A 17,953-nucleotide genomic window follows, 5' to 3' on the forward strand; every position below is an offset into this window, starting at 1 on the left:
TATTCACCGGAATTTAGAAGAATGACAGGGGATCTCATAGAAATATATAAAATCCTGATGGGACTGGACAGGCTAGATGCAGGAAAGGTGTTCCCAATGCTGGGCAAGTCCAGAACAAGGGGTAAGCCATTCAGGCTAAGGTGAGGAATTTCTTCACTCAAAAGTTGTGAACCTGTGGATTCTCTCCCACAGGAAGCTGTTGGGTCCAGTTCATTAGGTATATTCGAGAGAGTTGGATGTGGCCTTTGTGGTAAAGGGATCAAGGGTATGAGGAGAAAGTGGGAAAAGGTTTTTGAGACTGCATAATCAGCCATGATTGTATTAAACGGTGGTGCAGCCTCGAAGGAACGAATGACTACTCCTGCACCTAATTTCCTTTGTTTCCAAGAGATGCTGAATAGGCTGGAGCAGTTTTCCCTGGAGCCTCAGAGGCTGATCTTGTAGAGGTTTATAAAATCATGAGGGGCATGGATAGGCTAAAAAGACAAGGTATTTCCCTGAGATGTGGAAGTCCAGAACTGGAGAGCATAGGTTGTGGGTGAGAGGGGAAAGATTTAAAAGGGACCTAAGGGGCAACATTTTGAGGCAGATGGTGGTGTGTGTATGGAATGAGATGACAGATGAAGTGGTGGAGGCTGGTACAATTACAACCTTGAAAAGGCGTCTGGATGGGTATATGAATAGGAAGGATTTAGAAAGATATGGGCCAAATGTTGGCAATTGGGACTAGATTAGTTTAGGATATCAGTTTGGCATGGACGAGTTGGACCGATGAGTCTGTTTCTGTGCTGTACATCTCCATGACTCTATTTAGTTCTGTTCCCACTGCTGTAATTTGAATTTCAAACTAACCATTATAAATGCACAAAATTGTATTAATTGCCAATAGAATTAAAGTAAACAAATGAAGTTTAATGTAAGTGGCCGACTGAATTGATTAGGTGTATTCCTTAAAATTGTATCTCATGATTTCACACTTTCAACAAGCCCACCTGTTAAAATGGCTTTTTTAATCGATCTTCTTTTTCATACGTAACTAATGAACCTGTGTGGGAGAGCAGGGAACCAGCTAAGTGGCTTTTTAAAGTGTAATGTACTGTTTTTTTTTCTAGCTAAAATAGTGGGTAGAGTGGGTTCTTTTTTGTTTATACGATTTATTGAGATCTGTCTCTTGATTAAACTTGAAAAATATAAAACATTGGTACTCTGGTTCATGATGAAGGGCTTGTGCTGCTCCTTGGATGCTGCGCTTTTCTAGCACCCCTCTCGACTCTGATCTTCAGCATCTGCAGTCCTCTCTTTCTCCAAGGGCAGCCTGCAGCAGTGTTTTTTTTTTACAGCAGTACGACTGCTATTTTCTGGGTCTGTAGATAATTTAGGTGCAATGATGGGCCTTAGTAGAATGATGTGGGTGATTAGGGAGTGTTTCCATGTTACCAATGATTGTCTGCAGGAAGTGTGTTTGGTTTCAAATCCTATTGAATTGCATGGATATTTTGAAGTGGCAGTTAGAGGCAATGAGGAATTTACAGAAAGTAGGGGGTGTGATGGATGGCAGCTATCAGAAGGGATTAAAAAAAAGCCACAGATACAGCCAAATAGATATGTTTCTGTCAGGAAGGGTAGGAGAGGGAGCCAAGTTGTGCAGAAGTCTCCTGTGGATGTCCCCATCTCAAACAAGTATGCTGTTTTGGAAAATGTGGGGGTGTGGGCTCTCGGGGTATGTAACCAGGTTTCTGGTCCCAGACTGGCTCTAATGTAACGAGGGGTACGCCAAGTTCCAAGCAGTCGGTTGTGATAGGGAATTCTCTAGTCAGAGGCACAGACAGATGTTTCTGTGGCTGACGGTGAGAAATCAGAACAGTGTGTTACCTCCCTGATGTCAGAATAAAGAATATTTCTGAGAAGGTACAGAATATTCTCAAAGGGGAGGGGACCAACAGGAGATTGTTGTGCACATGGGAACTAATGACATAGGACGAGAAAAGAATAAGATTCTGAGAGAATATAGGAAGTTCAACAGCAATTTATAAATGAGGTACTCCTAGGGTAGTAATATCTGGATTACTCCCAGTGCTGCGAGCTCGTGAGGGTGGGTGGAGGAGGAGGATGGATCTGGTGCAGGGAGAAGCATTCACAGTTTTAGATCATTGGAATTTCTTCTGGGGTAGAAGTAACCTGAATAAGAAGGACTGATTGCACCTGAGTTGAAAGGGGACTAAAATACTGGTGGGAAGGTTTGCTGCTGCTTAGGAAGATTTAAAATAGTAAGGGGCCAGAAGGGAAGGGTGGAGGGTGTGGGGATACAGTGAGGACAGAGATTATTCTGAGACTGGTACAGTTGAAAAAGGGAGCAAGTCAAACAGTCAGGGCAGGCAGAAACAAAGCAGAGAAGAAGGTAGGCCTGATAAGTTAAACTGCATTTATTTCAATGCAAGAAGCCTAATAGGTAAGGCAAATGAACTTGGGTCATGGTGGGAATATGGGACTGGGATATCATAGCAATTGCAGAGACATGGCTCAGGGATGGACAGGACTGGCAGCTTAATGTTCCAGGGTATAGATGCTATATGAAGGATAGAAAGGGAGGCAATAAAGGAGAGATTTAGTGTTTTTGATTAGGGATAACTTTGCAGCTGTACTTAGTCCCAGGAGTATCCTGCCTATGTCCAGGCAGGTTATTTGGGTGGAACTGAGAAATAAGAAAGGAATGGTCGCCTTATTGGGATCGTACTGTAGACTCCCAATTGTCAGCGGGAAATTGAGAAATAAATTTGTAAGGAGATCTCAGTTATCTGTAAGAATAATAAGGTGGCTATGGTATGATTTAAATTTTCCAAACATAGACTGGGACTGCCATGGTGTTAAAGGCTTGGATGGAGATGAATTTGTTGTGTGGAGAATAAGATTTTCTGATTCAGTATCTGGATGGACCTACTAAAGAAGGTGCAAAACCTGGCCTACTGTTGGGAAATAAGGCAGGGCAGGTGACTGAGGTATCAGTGGGGCATACTTTGGGGCCAGTGACTATAATTCTAATAACTTTAAAATAGTGATGGAATGGATAAACTGGATCTAAAAGTTAAACTTCTATATTGGAGGAAGGCTATTTTTGATGGTATTAGGCAAGAACTTTCAGAAGTTGATTAGGAATAGATGTTTACAGGTAAGAAGACGGCTGGAAAATGGGAAGTCTTCAAAAATGCGATAATAAGAGACCAGGGACAGTATGTTCCTGTTAGGGTGAAGGGTGAGACTGGTAGGTGCAGGGAATGCTGAATGACTAGATAAATTGAGGATTTGGTCAATACAAAGAAGGAAGCATAAGTTGGGTGTAGAAAGCAGGGATTGAGTGAATCCTTAGAAAAGTGTAAAGGCAGTTGGGGTACACTTGAGGGAAATCAGGAGGGGAAAAAGGGGAAATGAGATAGCTTTGGCAAATAGAATTAAGGAGAAACCAAAGGGATTTTATAAATACATTCAGGGCAAAAGGGTAACTAGGGAGAGCTATGGCCCGTTAGGCTGTCTAAGGATCTCTGTGTGGAATCGCAGGAGATGGGCTAAACTAAATGAGTATTTTGTATCAATGTTTAATGTGGAGAAGGATATGGAAGATATGGAACATGGGGAATTAACTTGTGACATCATGAAAAATGTTCATATTACAGATGAGGAGGTGCTGGACGTCTTAAAATGCCTAAAAGTAGACAAATCCCTGGGACCTGATCAGGTGTACCCTCAAAATCTGTGGGAAGCCGGGGAAGTGATTGCCGGCCCTCTTGTTGTGGTACTTGTATCATCAATAGCCACAGATGAGGTGCTGGAAGACTGGAGGTTGGCTAATGTGGTGCCGCTATTTAAGAAAGGTGGTAAGGAAAAGCCAGGGAATGATAGACTGGTGAGCCTGATGGTGGTGGGCATGTTGTTGGAGGGAATCCTGAGGGACAGGATTTACATGTATTAGAAAGGCAAGGACTGATTAGGAATAATCAACATGGCTTTGTGCAGTGGAAAATGTGTTTCGGGCATAAGCCCTTCATCAGGAATGAGGCTTGTGGGCCGAGGGGCTGACAGATAAATGGGAGGGGGTGGGTGGGGCTGGAGAAGGTAGCTGAGAATGCAGTAGGTAGGTGAATGAGAAGATGATAGGTTGGAGAGGAGGGTGGAGTATACATTTACCTGTACCTCCACCAATGTCATTACTGTATCCGTTGCACCCGATGTGGTCTTCTCTACATCAGAGATACAGAATGCCGCCATGCGGATTGTTTCAGAGAACATCCCTGGGCCACCTATACCAACCAAACCCATCACGCCGTGGCTGAACATTTCAACTCCTCCTCCCGCTCCATCAAGGACATGCAGGTCCTGGGCTTCAGCCATCGCCAAACCCTTGCCAACCGATGCCTAGAGGAAGAACGCCTCACATTCCTCCTTGGGACTCTGCACCCATGTGGGTGCAATGTGCATTTCTGTAGTTTCCTCACTTCCCCTCCCCCCAACATTATCCCAGTCCCAAGCCTCCAACTCGGTACCGCCCTCCTGACCTGTCCATCACCTTTCCCATCTATCTGCTCCACCCTCCTCTCCAACCTATCACCTTCTCCTTCACCTACCTATTGCATTCTCAGCTACCTTTCCCCTAGCCCTGCCCCCATCCCATTTATCTCTCAGCTCATTGATTCTCCTGCTCCTCAGGTGCTACCTGACCTGCTGTGCTTTTCCAATACCACACTCTAAACTCTGATCTCCAGCATCTGCAGTCCTCCCTTTCTACTTCTGGAGTTTTAGAAAACCATGATGGGCATTGAGAGCATAAATAGACAAGGTATTTTCCATAGATTGGGGAGTCCAAAATAGACAGCATAGGTTTAAGGTGAAAGAGGAAAAATTTAAAAGCGACCTAAGGGGTGACTTTTTCTCGCAGGGGGTGGTGTGTATATGGAATGAGCTGCCAGGGGAAGTGGTGGAGGTTGGTACAATTACAACATTTAAAATTTGTCAAATTGGTATGTGAATAGGATGAGTTTAGAGGGATATGGGCCAAACGCTGGCAAATGAGTCCAGACTTATCTAAGATACCTGGTCGGTAATGATGAGTTGGACTGAAGGGTCTATTCCTATACTGTACACCTCTATGACTCTATTTGTTTTAATGCTCTTTCTTTGTTTACCCCAGATTGCTTGGTGTTATCAATATACTGTAATTGACTCTAAATATCTGAAGACTCCAGGGCAATCTTGGAGTGTTAGCAATTGGCAGCCCCAGTTATGACTGCTATTATGCTGAGCAGGTGCTGCATTGCTGAAGACACTGACTCATGAGAGACTTTAAAAACTGTGGTCTCTGTTCAGATACTGTTTAAAAGATTCTATTTCTCCATTCAAAAAAGGACAAATGTTCTCCTCCTGTCCTCATTAACATTTCTCCTGAATCAGTGCAGCAAAATTAGTGGATAATAAGTTATTCAGCTTTTTGATATTTGTTGGACATTGCTATTGGGAATGAGAACTTCTTTTCCAATATAAAAAAATCATGGCACTCCCAAGTGTCATTTATTTTATAGCCTTTTAAAATGTTTTGGCATTATGACGAGCCTCAAGGCATCAGATTTCTTGCATTGCATTCTTCCAAGTTTACAGCTTTCCATATACAGCATGACATGCCTAATGGTTGTCACTTTACAGTTTTAATGAAGAATTTTGAAGTGCACCCTCATCTGTCTGTAAATTGCATGGAGCAAATTTTGTACAGTTTAAGGCTTCTGTGAATAACTTTATAACAATTTCTGCATGTAAACCAGGTTTCTGAGGGGTAGAAAGTTTCATCTTTCATTTGCTGCTGCATTACGATAATCATCAACAGGGTTGTGCTAAACTGGTTATTGAGCAATAAAGAGAACACTGTAGGAGTACGGGAGCAAAATGATTTTTACGAGGAGAGTTAATGAGAGGCCTGGAATAATGATCCCGAGATAGCAATTAAAACCCTGTCACAGCCGTTAGGATTTTAAATTCAGTGAATTTAAATCAGTTTTTTTTAAAGGAAAAAAAAAGCTAGTGTCAATAATGGTGCTTTTGAAAATATTGTATTATGAAAATCCATCTGGTTCATGAATGCTGTAAGGGACGGAATCTGCTGTCCTTTCCTTACCTGGCCTAGCCTTGTTTGCATGTGACTACAAACTCACAGCAATGTGGCTGACTCTGAAGAATTTTTTGATATGGCCTAGCAAACCACTTAATTGCAATCAAGAAGCAGTCTTGTTACCACATTCTTGAAGATAGATTGAAATCGGCAAAATAAATGCCAATGATGTCCTATGAAAGAATTTTAAAATTCACTATATTTCCTATGAATTCAGATGTGAGACGAAATCCATTATCAATATTTTAACAATGTGACCTTCAGGTGACCTTTAGTGAAAAGTGTTTAGATTAGATTACTTACAGTGTGGAAACAGGCCCTTCGGCCCAACAAGTCCACACCGACCCGCCGAAGCGCAACCCACCCATACCCCTACATATACCCCTTACCTAACACTATGGGCAATTTAGCATGGCCAATTCACCTGACCCGCACATCTTTGGACTGTGGGAGGAAACCGGAGCACCCGGAGGAAACCCACGCAGACACGGGGAGAACGTGCAAACTCCACACAGTCAGTCGCCTGAGTCGGGAATTGAACCCGGGTCTCAGGTGCTGTGAGGCAGCAGTGCTAACCACTGTGCCACCGTGCTGCCCCCTGTGCCACCGTGCCGCCCCCTTTGACTGATTCAAAATGTTGGTAACATTCAATTCTGACCATCAAGATGGAGGGGCTTATTGGAAGTTTTTGCAAGTTCACTTGAGTTCAAAAGTTACAGGCAGTGAGTGAGAGTGTGTGTCAGAGAGAGGGTGAGAAACACAGTTAATGTTAGGAGTGCTGGAGTTAGCTATGTTGCTGAGAGGCAGCTAAATTGTCAGATTCAAAGGGGACTCAAAGTGAGGAGTTGAACAGCTGGATGGCTTTACACTGTGAGAACATGGGAGAGGTTCAAGGAATTAGTATTGAAGTCAGGTCTCAGAAGAAGTCCTGGAAACTGAGAAAGTGGAGAAATTACTAGCTTTGTGTTGGGAAAGCTGTGAGGCTCAGAAGAAGCCTACAAAGATAGTTAGCTTAAACAATGAGTTGAAAAGCTGAAAGATATAAAAGAGACCTGAGGGGCAACTTTTTCACACACAGGGTGGTATGTGTATGGAATGAGCTGCCAGAGGATGTGGTGGAGGCTGGTACAGTTGCAACATTTAAGAGGCATTTGGATGGGTATATGAATAGGAAGGGTTTGGAGGGATATGGGCGGGTGCTGGCAGGTGGGACTAGATTGGGTGGGATATCTGGTTGGCATGGACAAGTTGAACCGAAGGGCCTGTTTCCATGCTGTACATCTCTATGACTTTGTATCAAGCGAATATCGCTTAGAGTAATAATGAGCAAGATTGGAGCTTGGGCTGGTGGGAGAAAAATCACGAGCAAAACTGGTCTGGTGAAACTGACTGTTAGTGAAGAGCTTGAGTCGCATTGGTTGCCCTTCTTTTCAAAGTCAGTCAGAAGGGAGAAGTTGCTGAGAATATTCACTAGAAAGCAGTTCTTGAGAGGGAGTTTCACTGCCTAGATTGGCAAAGGTGAAGAATTCTAATCTTTTGTGAAGTTTAATGATACAAGATAACCTACTGTGTCATTAATACTGGGGGAATTGCTAAGAAATCCATTGGATCTGTCTTAATCACATTTGCTATTTGATATATGCTGTGGGTGTTCAATCACATTTTATTACCCATATCAACCACATGTTAGTTCTGAATGAAGAATGTAAGTCATAGATTATATTATTATTCTTAAACTAATTGCTGTTTTTCAAACCTTCGAATCTTGTGGTATTATTCTCTTAGGCATTTCCCTGAACCCCACTTTGTTGTTTTATTTAAAAATAAAAATTAATATTCCCTTGTCAGATTGCAACATAAATTTGTGGTCTGGTATGGGATTGTAACAGATAACAGAAGATATGATGATTTTTGACCACTGAATACTAATGTTCAGATTTTTTTAAACAAATAAACTGGCTCGCAGCTACAAATAACTTGACATATGTTTAAGAAACTAGAATCCATTTACATATGCTTTGATCAACTTTAAACCATCAGTTTCTTTAAAATTTAGCAAATTGGCATTCTATCGCTTAGTTGATGAACATTGTGCAGTTTGGATATATGCTTCCAAGATCTGATATTGCATACTTCAACCATGTGGGTTGGTGTCACCTCTCCTGAACTCCAAAATTGATTAAACTACTTCTTGGAGAAAACAAAAATGTTCCGACTGCGAACAGTTTAATAATTTGGACATCATGGCAGCCAGTTGCCTGTGCTTCTTCACAAGTATCCAAATATTTTGCAACCTTTTCTGCTCCAGTGTATATGGAATGCTACAATTAAGAAATCTCATCTGGTCAAAGGGAATTTTTTTCCTTGTGGTTGCAATAAATTGCCTTTATGCAACTGTTTCAAATTCCAGTGCAGGCTTGGAAACAATTTAAGTACTGTGTATGTATACCAAGAGTCTCTACCCCATGGTTTTTCGAGGTGGGGTTGATTTAGATTTGAAGTAACAGATGTTTTTTGCTTTCAGAGATCAAGTGATATTTCTGTAAGGTTGTTTGCAAATCCAGAGCAGGGAGAGAAATCCTACACTTGATGTGTTCCTATTCTCAGCGTTGGGTTATGGAAGAATTGGGCTGGGTCAGGCTTTGCTCTTTGCCCTTTCGAGAAAATAGCTGCTTGGGCTGGTCCCCTTTGCTGTTTGGCTGCAGATGTAAGTTGGCTGATACTGTCTGCAAGTAAAACTTTATGTTCAAAAACCTGAAGAACGAAAAAAAAATTCAATGAAATAATTCATTTAAAAGAAAACCCTCTCCCCTTCACTAACCCTTTGCTGAGAACAGTTCCTCATGTCTTATTGTATCTATTTTACTCAGTCAGTGTGTTCTAAGTAACACAGCTAACTTGCTTCTCATGCAATAATACATAATATAGTACAGAAGAAGTCCTTTGGCCCATCGAGTCTGCGTTGACACGTGTGAAATACCTGATCTTCAACCTAAGCCCATAGCTTTGAATGTTATGATGTGCCAAGTGCTCATTTAAGGTACTTTACAAAAGAGAGGTAGGAGAACATGAGGGCCTGACCTGCTGTGTTTTTCCAGCACCGCACTCTGAAATCTGAGCTCCAGCACCTGCAGTCCTCACTTTCTCCTACTTGATTTTCACCTCACTGCTAAGCTTCTTCCAAAGATGCCTACCTTAAAGAAGTTCTCCTCCTCTCTCCACAAGGATCTCAGTGAGTCTCCCTCTCTCAGCACCCACCAAGTCATCTCCTTTGCAGTCCTGATCAAGGGCTTATGCCGGAAACGTTGACTCTTTTGCTCCTCAGATGCTGCCTGACCTGCTGTGCTTTTCTAGCACCGTATTCTCGACTCTACAAAAGATGCAACACACCGCTACCACTTTTCAGGCAGTGCATTCGAGACCATTTCCACATTCCAGATAAACATTTTTCCTCACATCCCTACGGAAACCTCCTGCCCCTCATCTTGAACTGGTGTCTCCTTTCAACTAAGGGGAGCAGCTGCTGCTTATTTACTCTGTTTGTACTCCTCATAATCTTGTATACCTCAATCAGATCACCCTGCAGTCTGCTCCAACTAAACCCAAGCCTATCCAACCTTTTCCCATAGGCTACATTTTCCATCCGAGGGAAAAATCCTCCCCTCCAGTGCAATCATGTCCTACCTGTAATATGGCTTAGTACTCTAAGCTATGGTCTCACCAAAGTTTGACACAATTCTAGTGCGACTTCCTTGCTTTTGTAATCTATGTCTCAATTGATAAAGGGAATCATCCCATGTGCCTTTTTCACCACTGTGATAATGTGCCCTCCGTTTTCAGGGATCTGAGCACAAAGCTGATGTCTCTTTGTTCCACAGAACTTGCTAGTGTCATGTCATTCATTGAATACACTGTTGTCAAATTACTCCTTCCATAGTGTATCACTTCACATATTTCAGGGTTAGATTTCACCTGTCACTTATCTGCCATTTAACCATCCTGTTCATATTTTCTTGGAGCCCAAGACACTCAATCTTGCTGTTAACCACTCGACCAGTCTTTGTGTCAACCACTAATGTGCAAATCTAAGATCCCCACACAGTCACATTTGTTATTTATATACATGCCAAAAAATAGGGGACCCAGGATAGGCCCCTATGCCACTGGGCATTAGCTTCCAGTCATGAAGCAGCCGTCTGTCATCACCCTCTTTCTCCTACGACTGAGCCAAATTTGAATCCACTTTACCAAATTACCCTGTATCCTGTGTGAATTTATCTACTTAATAGTTTCCTATTCTCTTCTGACCCAGAGTCTGTACATCAGAAGTCAGTTTATGGTGATGACATGGGAACACTGGCCAACTTTATTTTTCTCTCCTCTCCAGCGAAAAAACATTGTAATATTCCTGTTGGTTAACTTCACCTCATAAATACTGTTGCCATGAGAGCAGAGGAGAGACAGGGTGTTCTGTGGCAAGTCAATCACTTCCAGACTCTTCAAAGCCTTTCCTTCATCAAGAAGCACAGATACATGCATTCTGGAACATTCGTCATTGCCTGGATGATTGCATCTCCAAAACTGCTCAAGACTTTTGACAATATTCAAGACAAAGTTGTTCACTTGATAGGCAGCCCACCTTCACCTCCAAACGGTTGCCCTGTCCACCAGTGTATACCGTCTACAAGGTGCACTTTGGCAACTTGTTGAGTCTCCCTTATGAACACTTTCCAAATTAACAAACTCTAATACCTTGAATAATTAGAACAAGAAGCTTCGGGTCACCACCACATGCAAGACCTCTCCATCTTGACTTGGAAATACATCTTTGTCCCTTTGTGGTTGGATGAAAATCTTGGAACTCCATCTAAGAATTGTACTGTAGTTTTACTTAGGTCACACGGACTGTTGTGGTTTAAGTAGGTCACTCAGTGACGCTTTCTTAGATGAAATTGGGAATGAAAAGTAAATGTTGGTTTTGCCAGTGACTACAATCCTAACTGACTCAATCTCTCCTCATACGTCAGTTGTGCCATCCCGGGTATAAATTTAGTAAGCATTCGCTAAACTTCCCTGTAGCAAGAAAATCCCTCTTCAGGTAAGGAGTCTAGACTTGCGCACAATGTTCCAGATGTGGCCTCCCCATTGCTCTATATAATTGCAGGGAAGCATCATTGTTCCTGTACTTGATGATCAAAGTACAATTTGCCTTCTTTACTGTCTGTTGCACCTGCATACTCACTTTCAGTAACTGGTGCATGAGCATCCCCAGGTTTTGTTGAGTATGCCCCTTTCTCAATTTACAACCATTCAAATAATAACTTGCCTTTCTAATTTTGCTACCTAAGTGGGTAATCTCACATTTATCATGTTATATTGCATCTGCCCACTCACTCAGCTTATCCCAATGCAACATCTCTGCAGATGTAAGACTGTTAATTGTTTACAGAAATGCATAAAGTGCTCAACTTAACTTTCCAATGGAAAAGAGTGGCAGATTGATGCCAGCCCACACAACAACAATGGCTTGCAATTATATTGGGTCTGTTATAGTGAAACAACACAAGGTGCCCACACATAAGCATAAATAATCAAAATTTGATATTGAGCCATATAATAGATGTTAGGGTCATTGCTCAAAAACTTGTTAATACACTAGGTTTTTAAGAAGTGTCTTCAAGGGAGAGAGAAAAATGGACAGACTAAGGGAGGAGTTTTGGCTTTAAACATCCGGGCAGCTGAAAACATGGTCAGTGGTGGTGAAATGATGAAAATTGTGGTTGTGGAAAAAGCCAGAATTGAGAAACATAGATGTCTTTGAGAATTTAGAGTTGAAAGAAGGTAGGGATAGAAAGGGAATAAATCATGGAGATGTTTCAAAACAAAGGCATATGTTTTAAAATTAAGGTACTTGAGACATGAACAGGAGTTGATAGGTGTAGGTTAGTGAATGGAAGAGCTGGGTTAATGAAACCTACTACGGGCGCCTCCATTATTTTTGCAGGATTTTATTTTGGTGGGGAATGTCAACTGAATTGTAGAGGAGCAGCAGCAGGAAGAGAACTGGGCTTGAAGGAATAAGAGAAAATAATATGACTCAAATGTGGTCCATTATAAAAGATTTATTTACAAGCAGTGCACTTGGACAACAGTGACAGGATCAGACAGAGTAAGCATGGATTTACAAACGAGAAATCATACTTGATAAATCTGTCAGAAGTTTTTTTGCAGATGGTGCCAGTAGAGTTGCTAAGGGAGAGCCAGTAGATGTGGTTTATTTGGGCTTTTGGAAGACTTTTAATAAAGTGCCACATAAGATATTAGCATGCAAAATTAAAATTTATGTGATTGGGAGTAGGATACTGACATGGATAGGGAACTAGTTGGCAGGCAGGAAACGGCATAGGAATAAGTGGGTCTTTTTCTGAATGGCCAACAGTGACCAGGATTGGACCCCAACTATTCACGATATGAATTAATGGTTTAGATGAGGAAACTATATGTAATATATTCACATTTACAGATGTGAAAAATGGGTAGGAAGGTGAACTATGTGGAGAGTGCTGAGATGCTTCAGTGTGATTTGGACAAGCTGAGTGAATGGACAGATGAAGTAAACTATAGATAAATATGAGGTTCTTTGTTTTGGTAGCATAAAAGGAAACAGGTTTTTATCTGAATGGTAATAGTTTGGGGAAAAAGTGACTCGCATTGATATCTGGGTGTGTTTGTGCATTAATTGCTGAGGGTAAGCTAACTCTATCACAAGCGCAACAGGTGGTGAAGTAGACAAATGGTTTGTTGGCCTTCACAGTGTGGGAATTCAAGTGCAGGAACAGGGACATGTTGCAGCGATATCTTTCTGCAATTGTACAGGGCCTTATTAAGGTGACACGTGGAATATTGTGTGCAGAGTTGGTCTCCTTGCATGAGGAAAGAGGAAAGGAGTATAACACATGCATACCAGACTGGTTGGTAGGATTCATGTATGAAGAGAGACTAGCTTGGATAGTTCTATATTCATTTAGTTTAGAAGAATGGGGTGAAGTTTGTAAAAAACCTATGCAAATCCAATGGATAAAGTCAATGCAGGAAGGATGCACCCAATGATCAGGGCGTCTCAAACCAGAGATCACAATTTAAAGATATCAGATAGGCCATTCATCATGAAGAGGAGGAGGAATCACCTCAGCCAGAGACTGGCTGCCACAGTAAGTGGTTGACGCCAAAACATTGACTATTTTCTAGAAGCAGTTAGGTACAGTTCATTGGGTGAAAGTGATCCAAAGGTATTCGGAGATGGCAGGAGCAGAATATGGAGGCTGATGATCAGCTGTGATCAAGTTAAATATGCTTGATGTGCCAAATTACCTACTCTTACTTTCTATTTTTTTTTAGTCATCAGCAGAGTCACTCAACAGTATATTTAGTTCACACAGATTTGTAAGGCTTGTTAGTTAAGTACAACCTTTTAATTTGTCCCTAAGCAGACAGGGCAGCATTCCTAATTGTCCCATTATATAAAGAGTCAATCACATAGTGTGGTCTGATATTGTCTATAAGCCAGCCCATGTTCCCAACACTGATTGATAGCAATAAACATGGTTTGTTTATATAATCTGGGTGCTATCTTGACATGCCTTTTCAATTTTGGTTGACATATTGTTAGATTTATTTTGCCAACCTCCCCGGTCAATTTGAAACTGTTGCCCAAGACCATAACCACTCCACCGCACCCAGTTAAGAAAGGGTGGGAGGGACCGATGTTGTGGTCAGTTGTGGGTAGATGGAAATGCTTAACCTGTTGCGCTGAATGAAGAAAGACTAAGAATGGGCCTGCCTCAGCTTTCTGTCCTAGCTTTACTGCTTTATATTGTAAGCTATTAGAGGTGTATAGCCTTTGTTTTATTGTATTTCAAAATAACTTTGTTAGTTATTTGCTAACTTTGTTTATCAAATTTTTTTTCTTTTCGATTTCAGAAATTGGATGTTAAATCACTCATCAAACTGACCTATCACAAAAACAGTGAAGGTATGTACTTGCTGCCTGTCGCTGTAAAAACACGGTATTCCATGTTCCATAATTTTCTTTGGATTGCAGAGTTTTAGGTTTTATTCCTAACAAATAGGCAATGAATTATGCCATTGCTCCAGAAAGAGTTCCATTCTTTCTTCCACTTGACACATAGAGACCTCAGCATGTTTGAAAAGATGTGTGAAAAATCTGAACAAAATTGATGCCTTTCGCACTAACGAATTGGAATATTACAGCACAAGAGCTTAGATTTGTGCAACTCCACAAATGCATTAAACTCAACTCTGAGGATACTTTAGACATGGTTTAGTTAAAAGTGGCAACTTTTTGAATGGTAGATGATGTGGCATGTTAGAAAGGAAGAAAAGGGTCAATAATTCTTGCCAGCAGACTCACTATCAACGTCCTGGGGGTTACCAAAGACCAAAAATTGAATTGGACCAGATAGAAATACTTCGGCTGCAAGAGCAGATCAAAGGTTCAAATCAGGAGTATAATAGCATACTCTGCACTCACATGGATGAGTGCAACTCCAAAAAAACTCAAGAAGCTCAACACCATCCAGTTCAAAGCAGCCTGTTTGATTGGCATTACATCTACTATCTTAATCATTCACTCACAGTACCACCAATGCACAGTGTGTATGTGTACTGTATAGAAGATGCACTGCAGCAACTTACCAAAGTTCTTTTGACAGCACATTCCAAAAAAAATGTGATCTGCACCACCTAGAAGAATAAGAGCAGCAGATAGATGGGAATACCACCCAAATTGCCTCCAAATCACTCACCATTCTGTTTTGGAGCTAAACTGCCATTTTTTCACGACTGCTGTCAAAATCCTGGAACACCCTTTCAGAGTGTATCGGGTGTCCCTACAACCCAAATATTGCATTGATTTGAGAAGGCAAGTCATCAACGACTTCTCAAAGATAAATAGGGTTGGGCAATAAATGCTGGACTAGCCAGTGATGTCCATATCCTCTGAACGCATTTTTTAAATAACGCCGAAACAGTCTGGTTGTATAATGCCTTTTAACTAATGCCAAAACCTGCGTCAATTGTTGCTGAAATTTGATTGATTCACATTTGGGTGTCCTAGCATTGTTAGGTAACAATGGATCTGCTCAAACCTGTTTTGCACAAGGAATGTGCATGACAAAACAAATCTTACTATGCTTCTCTGATCTGAACACTGCTACAGCCTAGACAGAAACCTGTTGTCATGGTTAAGATATTGTGTAAGAATACACTTGGCTAAATGAACTGAATGCATGCAAAACTTAGACAATGCCTTTAAATTTCTTTTAATGGCATCACCTCCAGCAAAAGCATAGGTATTTATGTAACTGTTTATGCGTACTGTACAGCACTCCACCTTGGTCTGAATTTAATGTGCATCATTTCAAAAGTGAGGGAGTATAGCCTATGAGAACCTTTATCTGATACCTAGAAACCTCTGAAATGCTGTTTCTATCTTCTGTTCAATTAGCATCCTACTTTATAACTTGCAGTTTGAATGAATGCAAATATAAAGTAAGAAGAATAAACTCCCAAGGTCACTTCTGCACTTTTACAATTGGAAAGGAATCTGGCTAATTCCTATAGAAAATTATCTCCTTGTATCTGAGGAAAATGAAGCTTTTAAAGCATAAGAGTTCCTTCTTTCTCTCTTCTACCTGCAGATTGTTGCTAATGTTTGGAACTGAAGAGGTTAGGCCAGTGCTGTTTCAGTGACATCTGTGGTGACTGAGCCTCTTTGCTGTTACTGTTGGTCCATTGTTGTTCTTTCACATTTACACGGTTTTTAAATGAGCCAGAGTCATAGTTTAATGTTCAGTGAATGGTATCAGAATGGTTTTATCATTTAGTTAGATTCCAGTTCCCTTATTGAATAAGTTAAACAAAGTACACACTGTAGCTATGCTGTTTGAAGACAGAAAGTCATTTTACAAGAATGGTAATTGCAGTTTTCCATGTTTTAGTGTTTGGTGACTTTTGGTTTAGATATACTTCCTCAAACACCAGGCTAAAACCACTCACTGAGCTCACATTTTGTGCACTATGTAAATTACTCTAATTCAGATTTGTTGAGAAATCTCTGCTATGATCCCTTGCACAAGTTGTTAGATTGTATTTGCAGTGCCTGATCTTGAAAAGCCACAGATTCCCTAAGTTAAGCAGTTAAACAATAGTAAAGCTAAAGCCATTATCTTTAACCCCAGCCATAAAGTTCCAACATTTGCAACTGAACCCATTCCTCTTCCCAGTCACTGTCTCAAACTGAACCAGAATGTAGGGCGACCGCCATATCTGCAGAATCATTTTCCATGCTATCAGTAACCCGCGGTTTACCGCCGCCCAAACACATTACAGGGAACATTCCAGAACCTTGGACTGGGGGCTGCCAGGAAGGTAAATTTCCCATTGAAGTGAATGGGTTTGCTCCTAGCCATGGTTTTAGGCTTCCCCGATAGGTCTTGGAACGTAACCCCGTGGATTCAGGGGCCTGCTGTATTGGTATTCTCAGCCTGCTAACTGATGTTTCGCTAAATTTCTATTCCGGATCATCATCATCAAAAACAGCTTCTTTCACTTTTGCATAATTGCCAGACACTGCCCCTACCTTAGCTCAACTTTTGCTGATTCTTTCCAGATCTGTCTATTCCAATGCTCCTTGGGCTGGAGTTTTGTCCTCCACTGTCAGTATTCATCTAATCATCCTTCTGGACCCACCTGGTTAGGTTTACTAAGAGATTTATTGTCCATTTAAATTGGAACAAAGGTGTATATATAGTTAATAGTTTTGTGACTTGTCACGATGCAGCAAAGTTCAAGGTCTTGACTATGTAGTTGCTCTTCTAGATGTTAGTTATAGAACATGTTTTAAGAGATCTTGGTTCTTTGCTGGATTTGTCTCAGTTGGTCAATTTTCAGCCTTGCACACCACGTTCAGAGAGACAGACACCTTCACAATCTGTCTCCAAAACAGCATTGTCTTAGTCTCAATTTCCCTCATGCTTGGTAAGGCCTGAAGTACCTTCCCATTTATATGTTCTGTAGAAATTCTGTTAGTACATGTTTGCAGCAGTTACGGTTTCACAAGAGGTAATTGATTTTTGATGTCTCATCCCATAAATACCTGAGAAATTTCAGAGTGATGTGAAATGGTAGGTCTCTTATGCTCCTCAGGGGCTTTATTATCCATTTCCATCCCTTTTTTTGTAGAAAGCAAAATTATGGAATTTGCAGCAGGCTAGTCTATCTATCACCCTTGCTGTTTAAAACAAAATCGCAATTGTCTTTTTAGAGTCGCAGTTTTAACAAATCCAGCCATTTTAAAGGAAAATGATAAATTGCACATTTCAGGCAAAAGAGCTTTCTTGTAAGACGACAAAAATACATATTTTTATTACTATATTTTGATTTCAACCTACTGAAGCTAAACTGGGATGGGCCATTTCGTTGAATTTGACTTATTGTGTTCAAGTACTTTATAAACTGGCTGCCTTCACAGTAACGAAAAAGGTAACCAAAAAAGGTTGCTAAGCTTTAAATACTATAAAATGGCACTAAGAGGTGTTGTCAGTAAAATATTACTTGTTGTTAAGAAACCCCTTCTTCAAATGTTCCTTTTTAAGTCAAATATAGTGATTCCTAATTCCAAAGATAAATCCTGTTTCAGATATCAAAGTATACACTCCCATGTTCCTGAACACACACAACTGAATGTCCTGCACAGGTGGATCCTCACCTTCCTGACCCATACAC

At 41.0% G+C, this 17,953-nt stretch overlaps 1 protein-coding gene across 1 annotated transcript in view; it reads left to right on the forward strand.

Annotated features, from left to right (window-relative positions):
• ppil2 (peptidylprolyl isomerase (cyclophilin)-like 2) overlaps positions 1 to 17,953 on the forward strand; it is a 389,123-nt gene that overhangs the window by 72,704 nt on the left and 298,466 nt on the right. The window contains exon 6 of the mRNA XM_060844077.1: positions 14,129 to 14,180. Coding sequence (XP_060700060.1) covers positions 14,129 to 14,180 — 52 coding nt within the window. The remainder of the gene's footprint in view (positions 1 to 14,128; positions 14,181 to 17,953) is intronic.

The sequence above is a fragment of the Hemiscyllium ocellatum genome, chromosome 24 (genome assembly GCF_020745735.1).
Source record: "Hemiscyllium ocellatum isolate sHemOce1 chromosome 24, sHemOce1.pat.X.cur, whole genome shotgun sequence".
Classification (NCBI taxonomy): Eukaryota; Metazoa; Chordata; class Chondrichthyes; order Orectolobiformes; family Hemiscylliidae; genus Hemiscyllium; species Hemiscyllium ocellatum.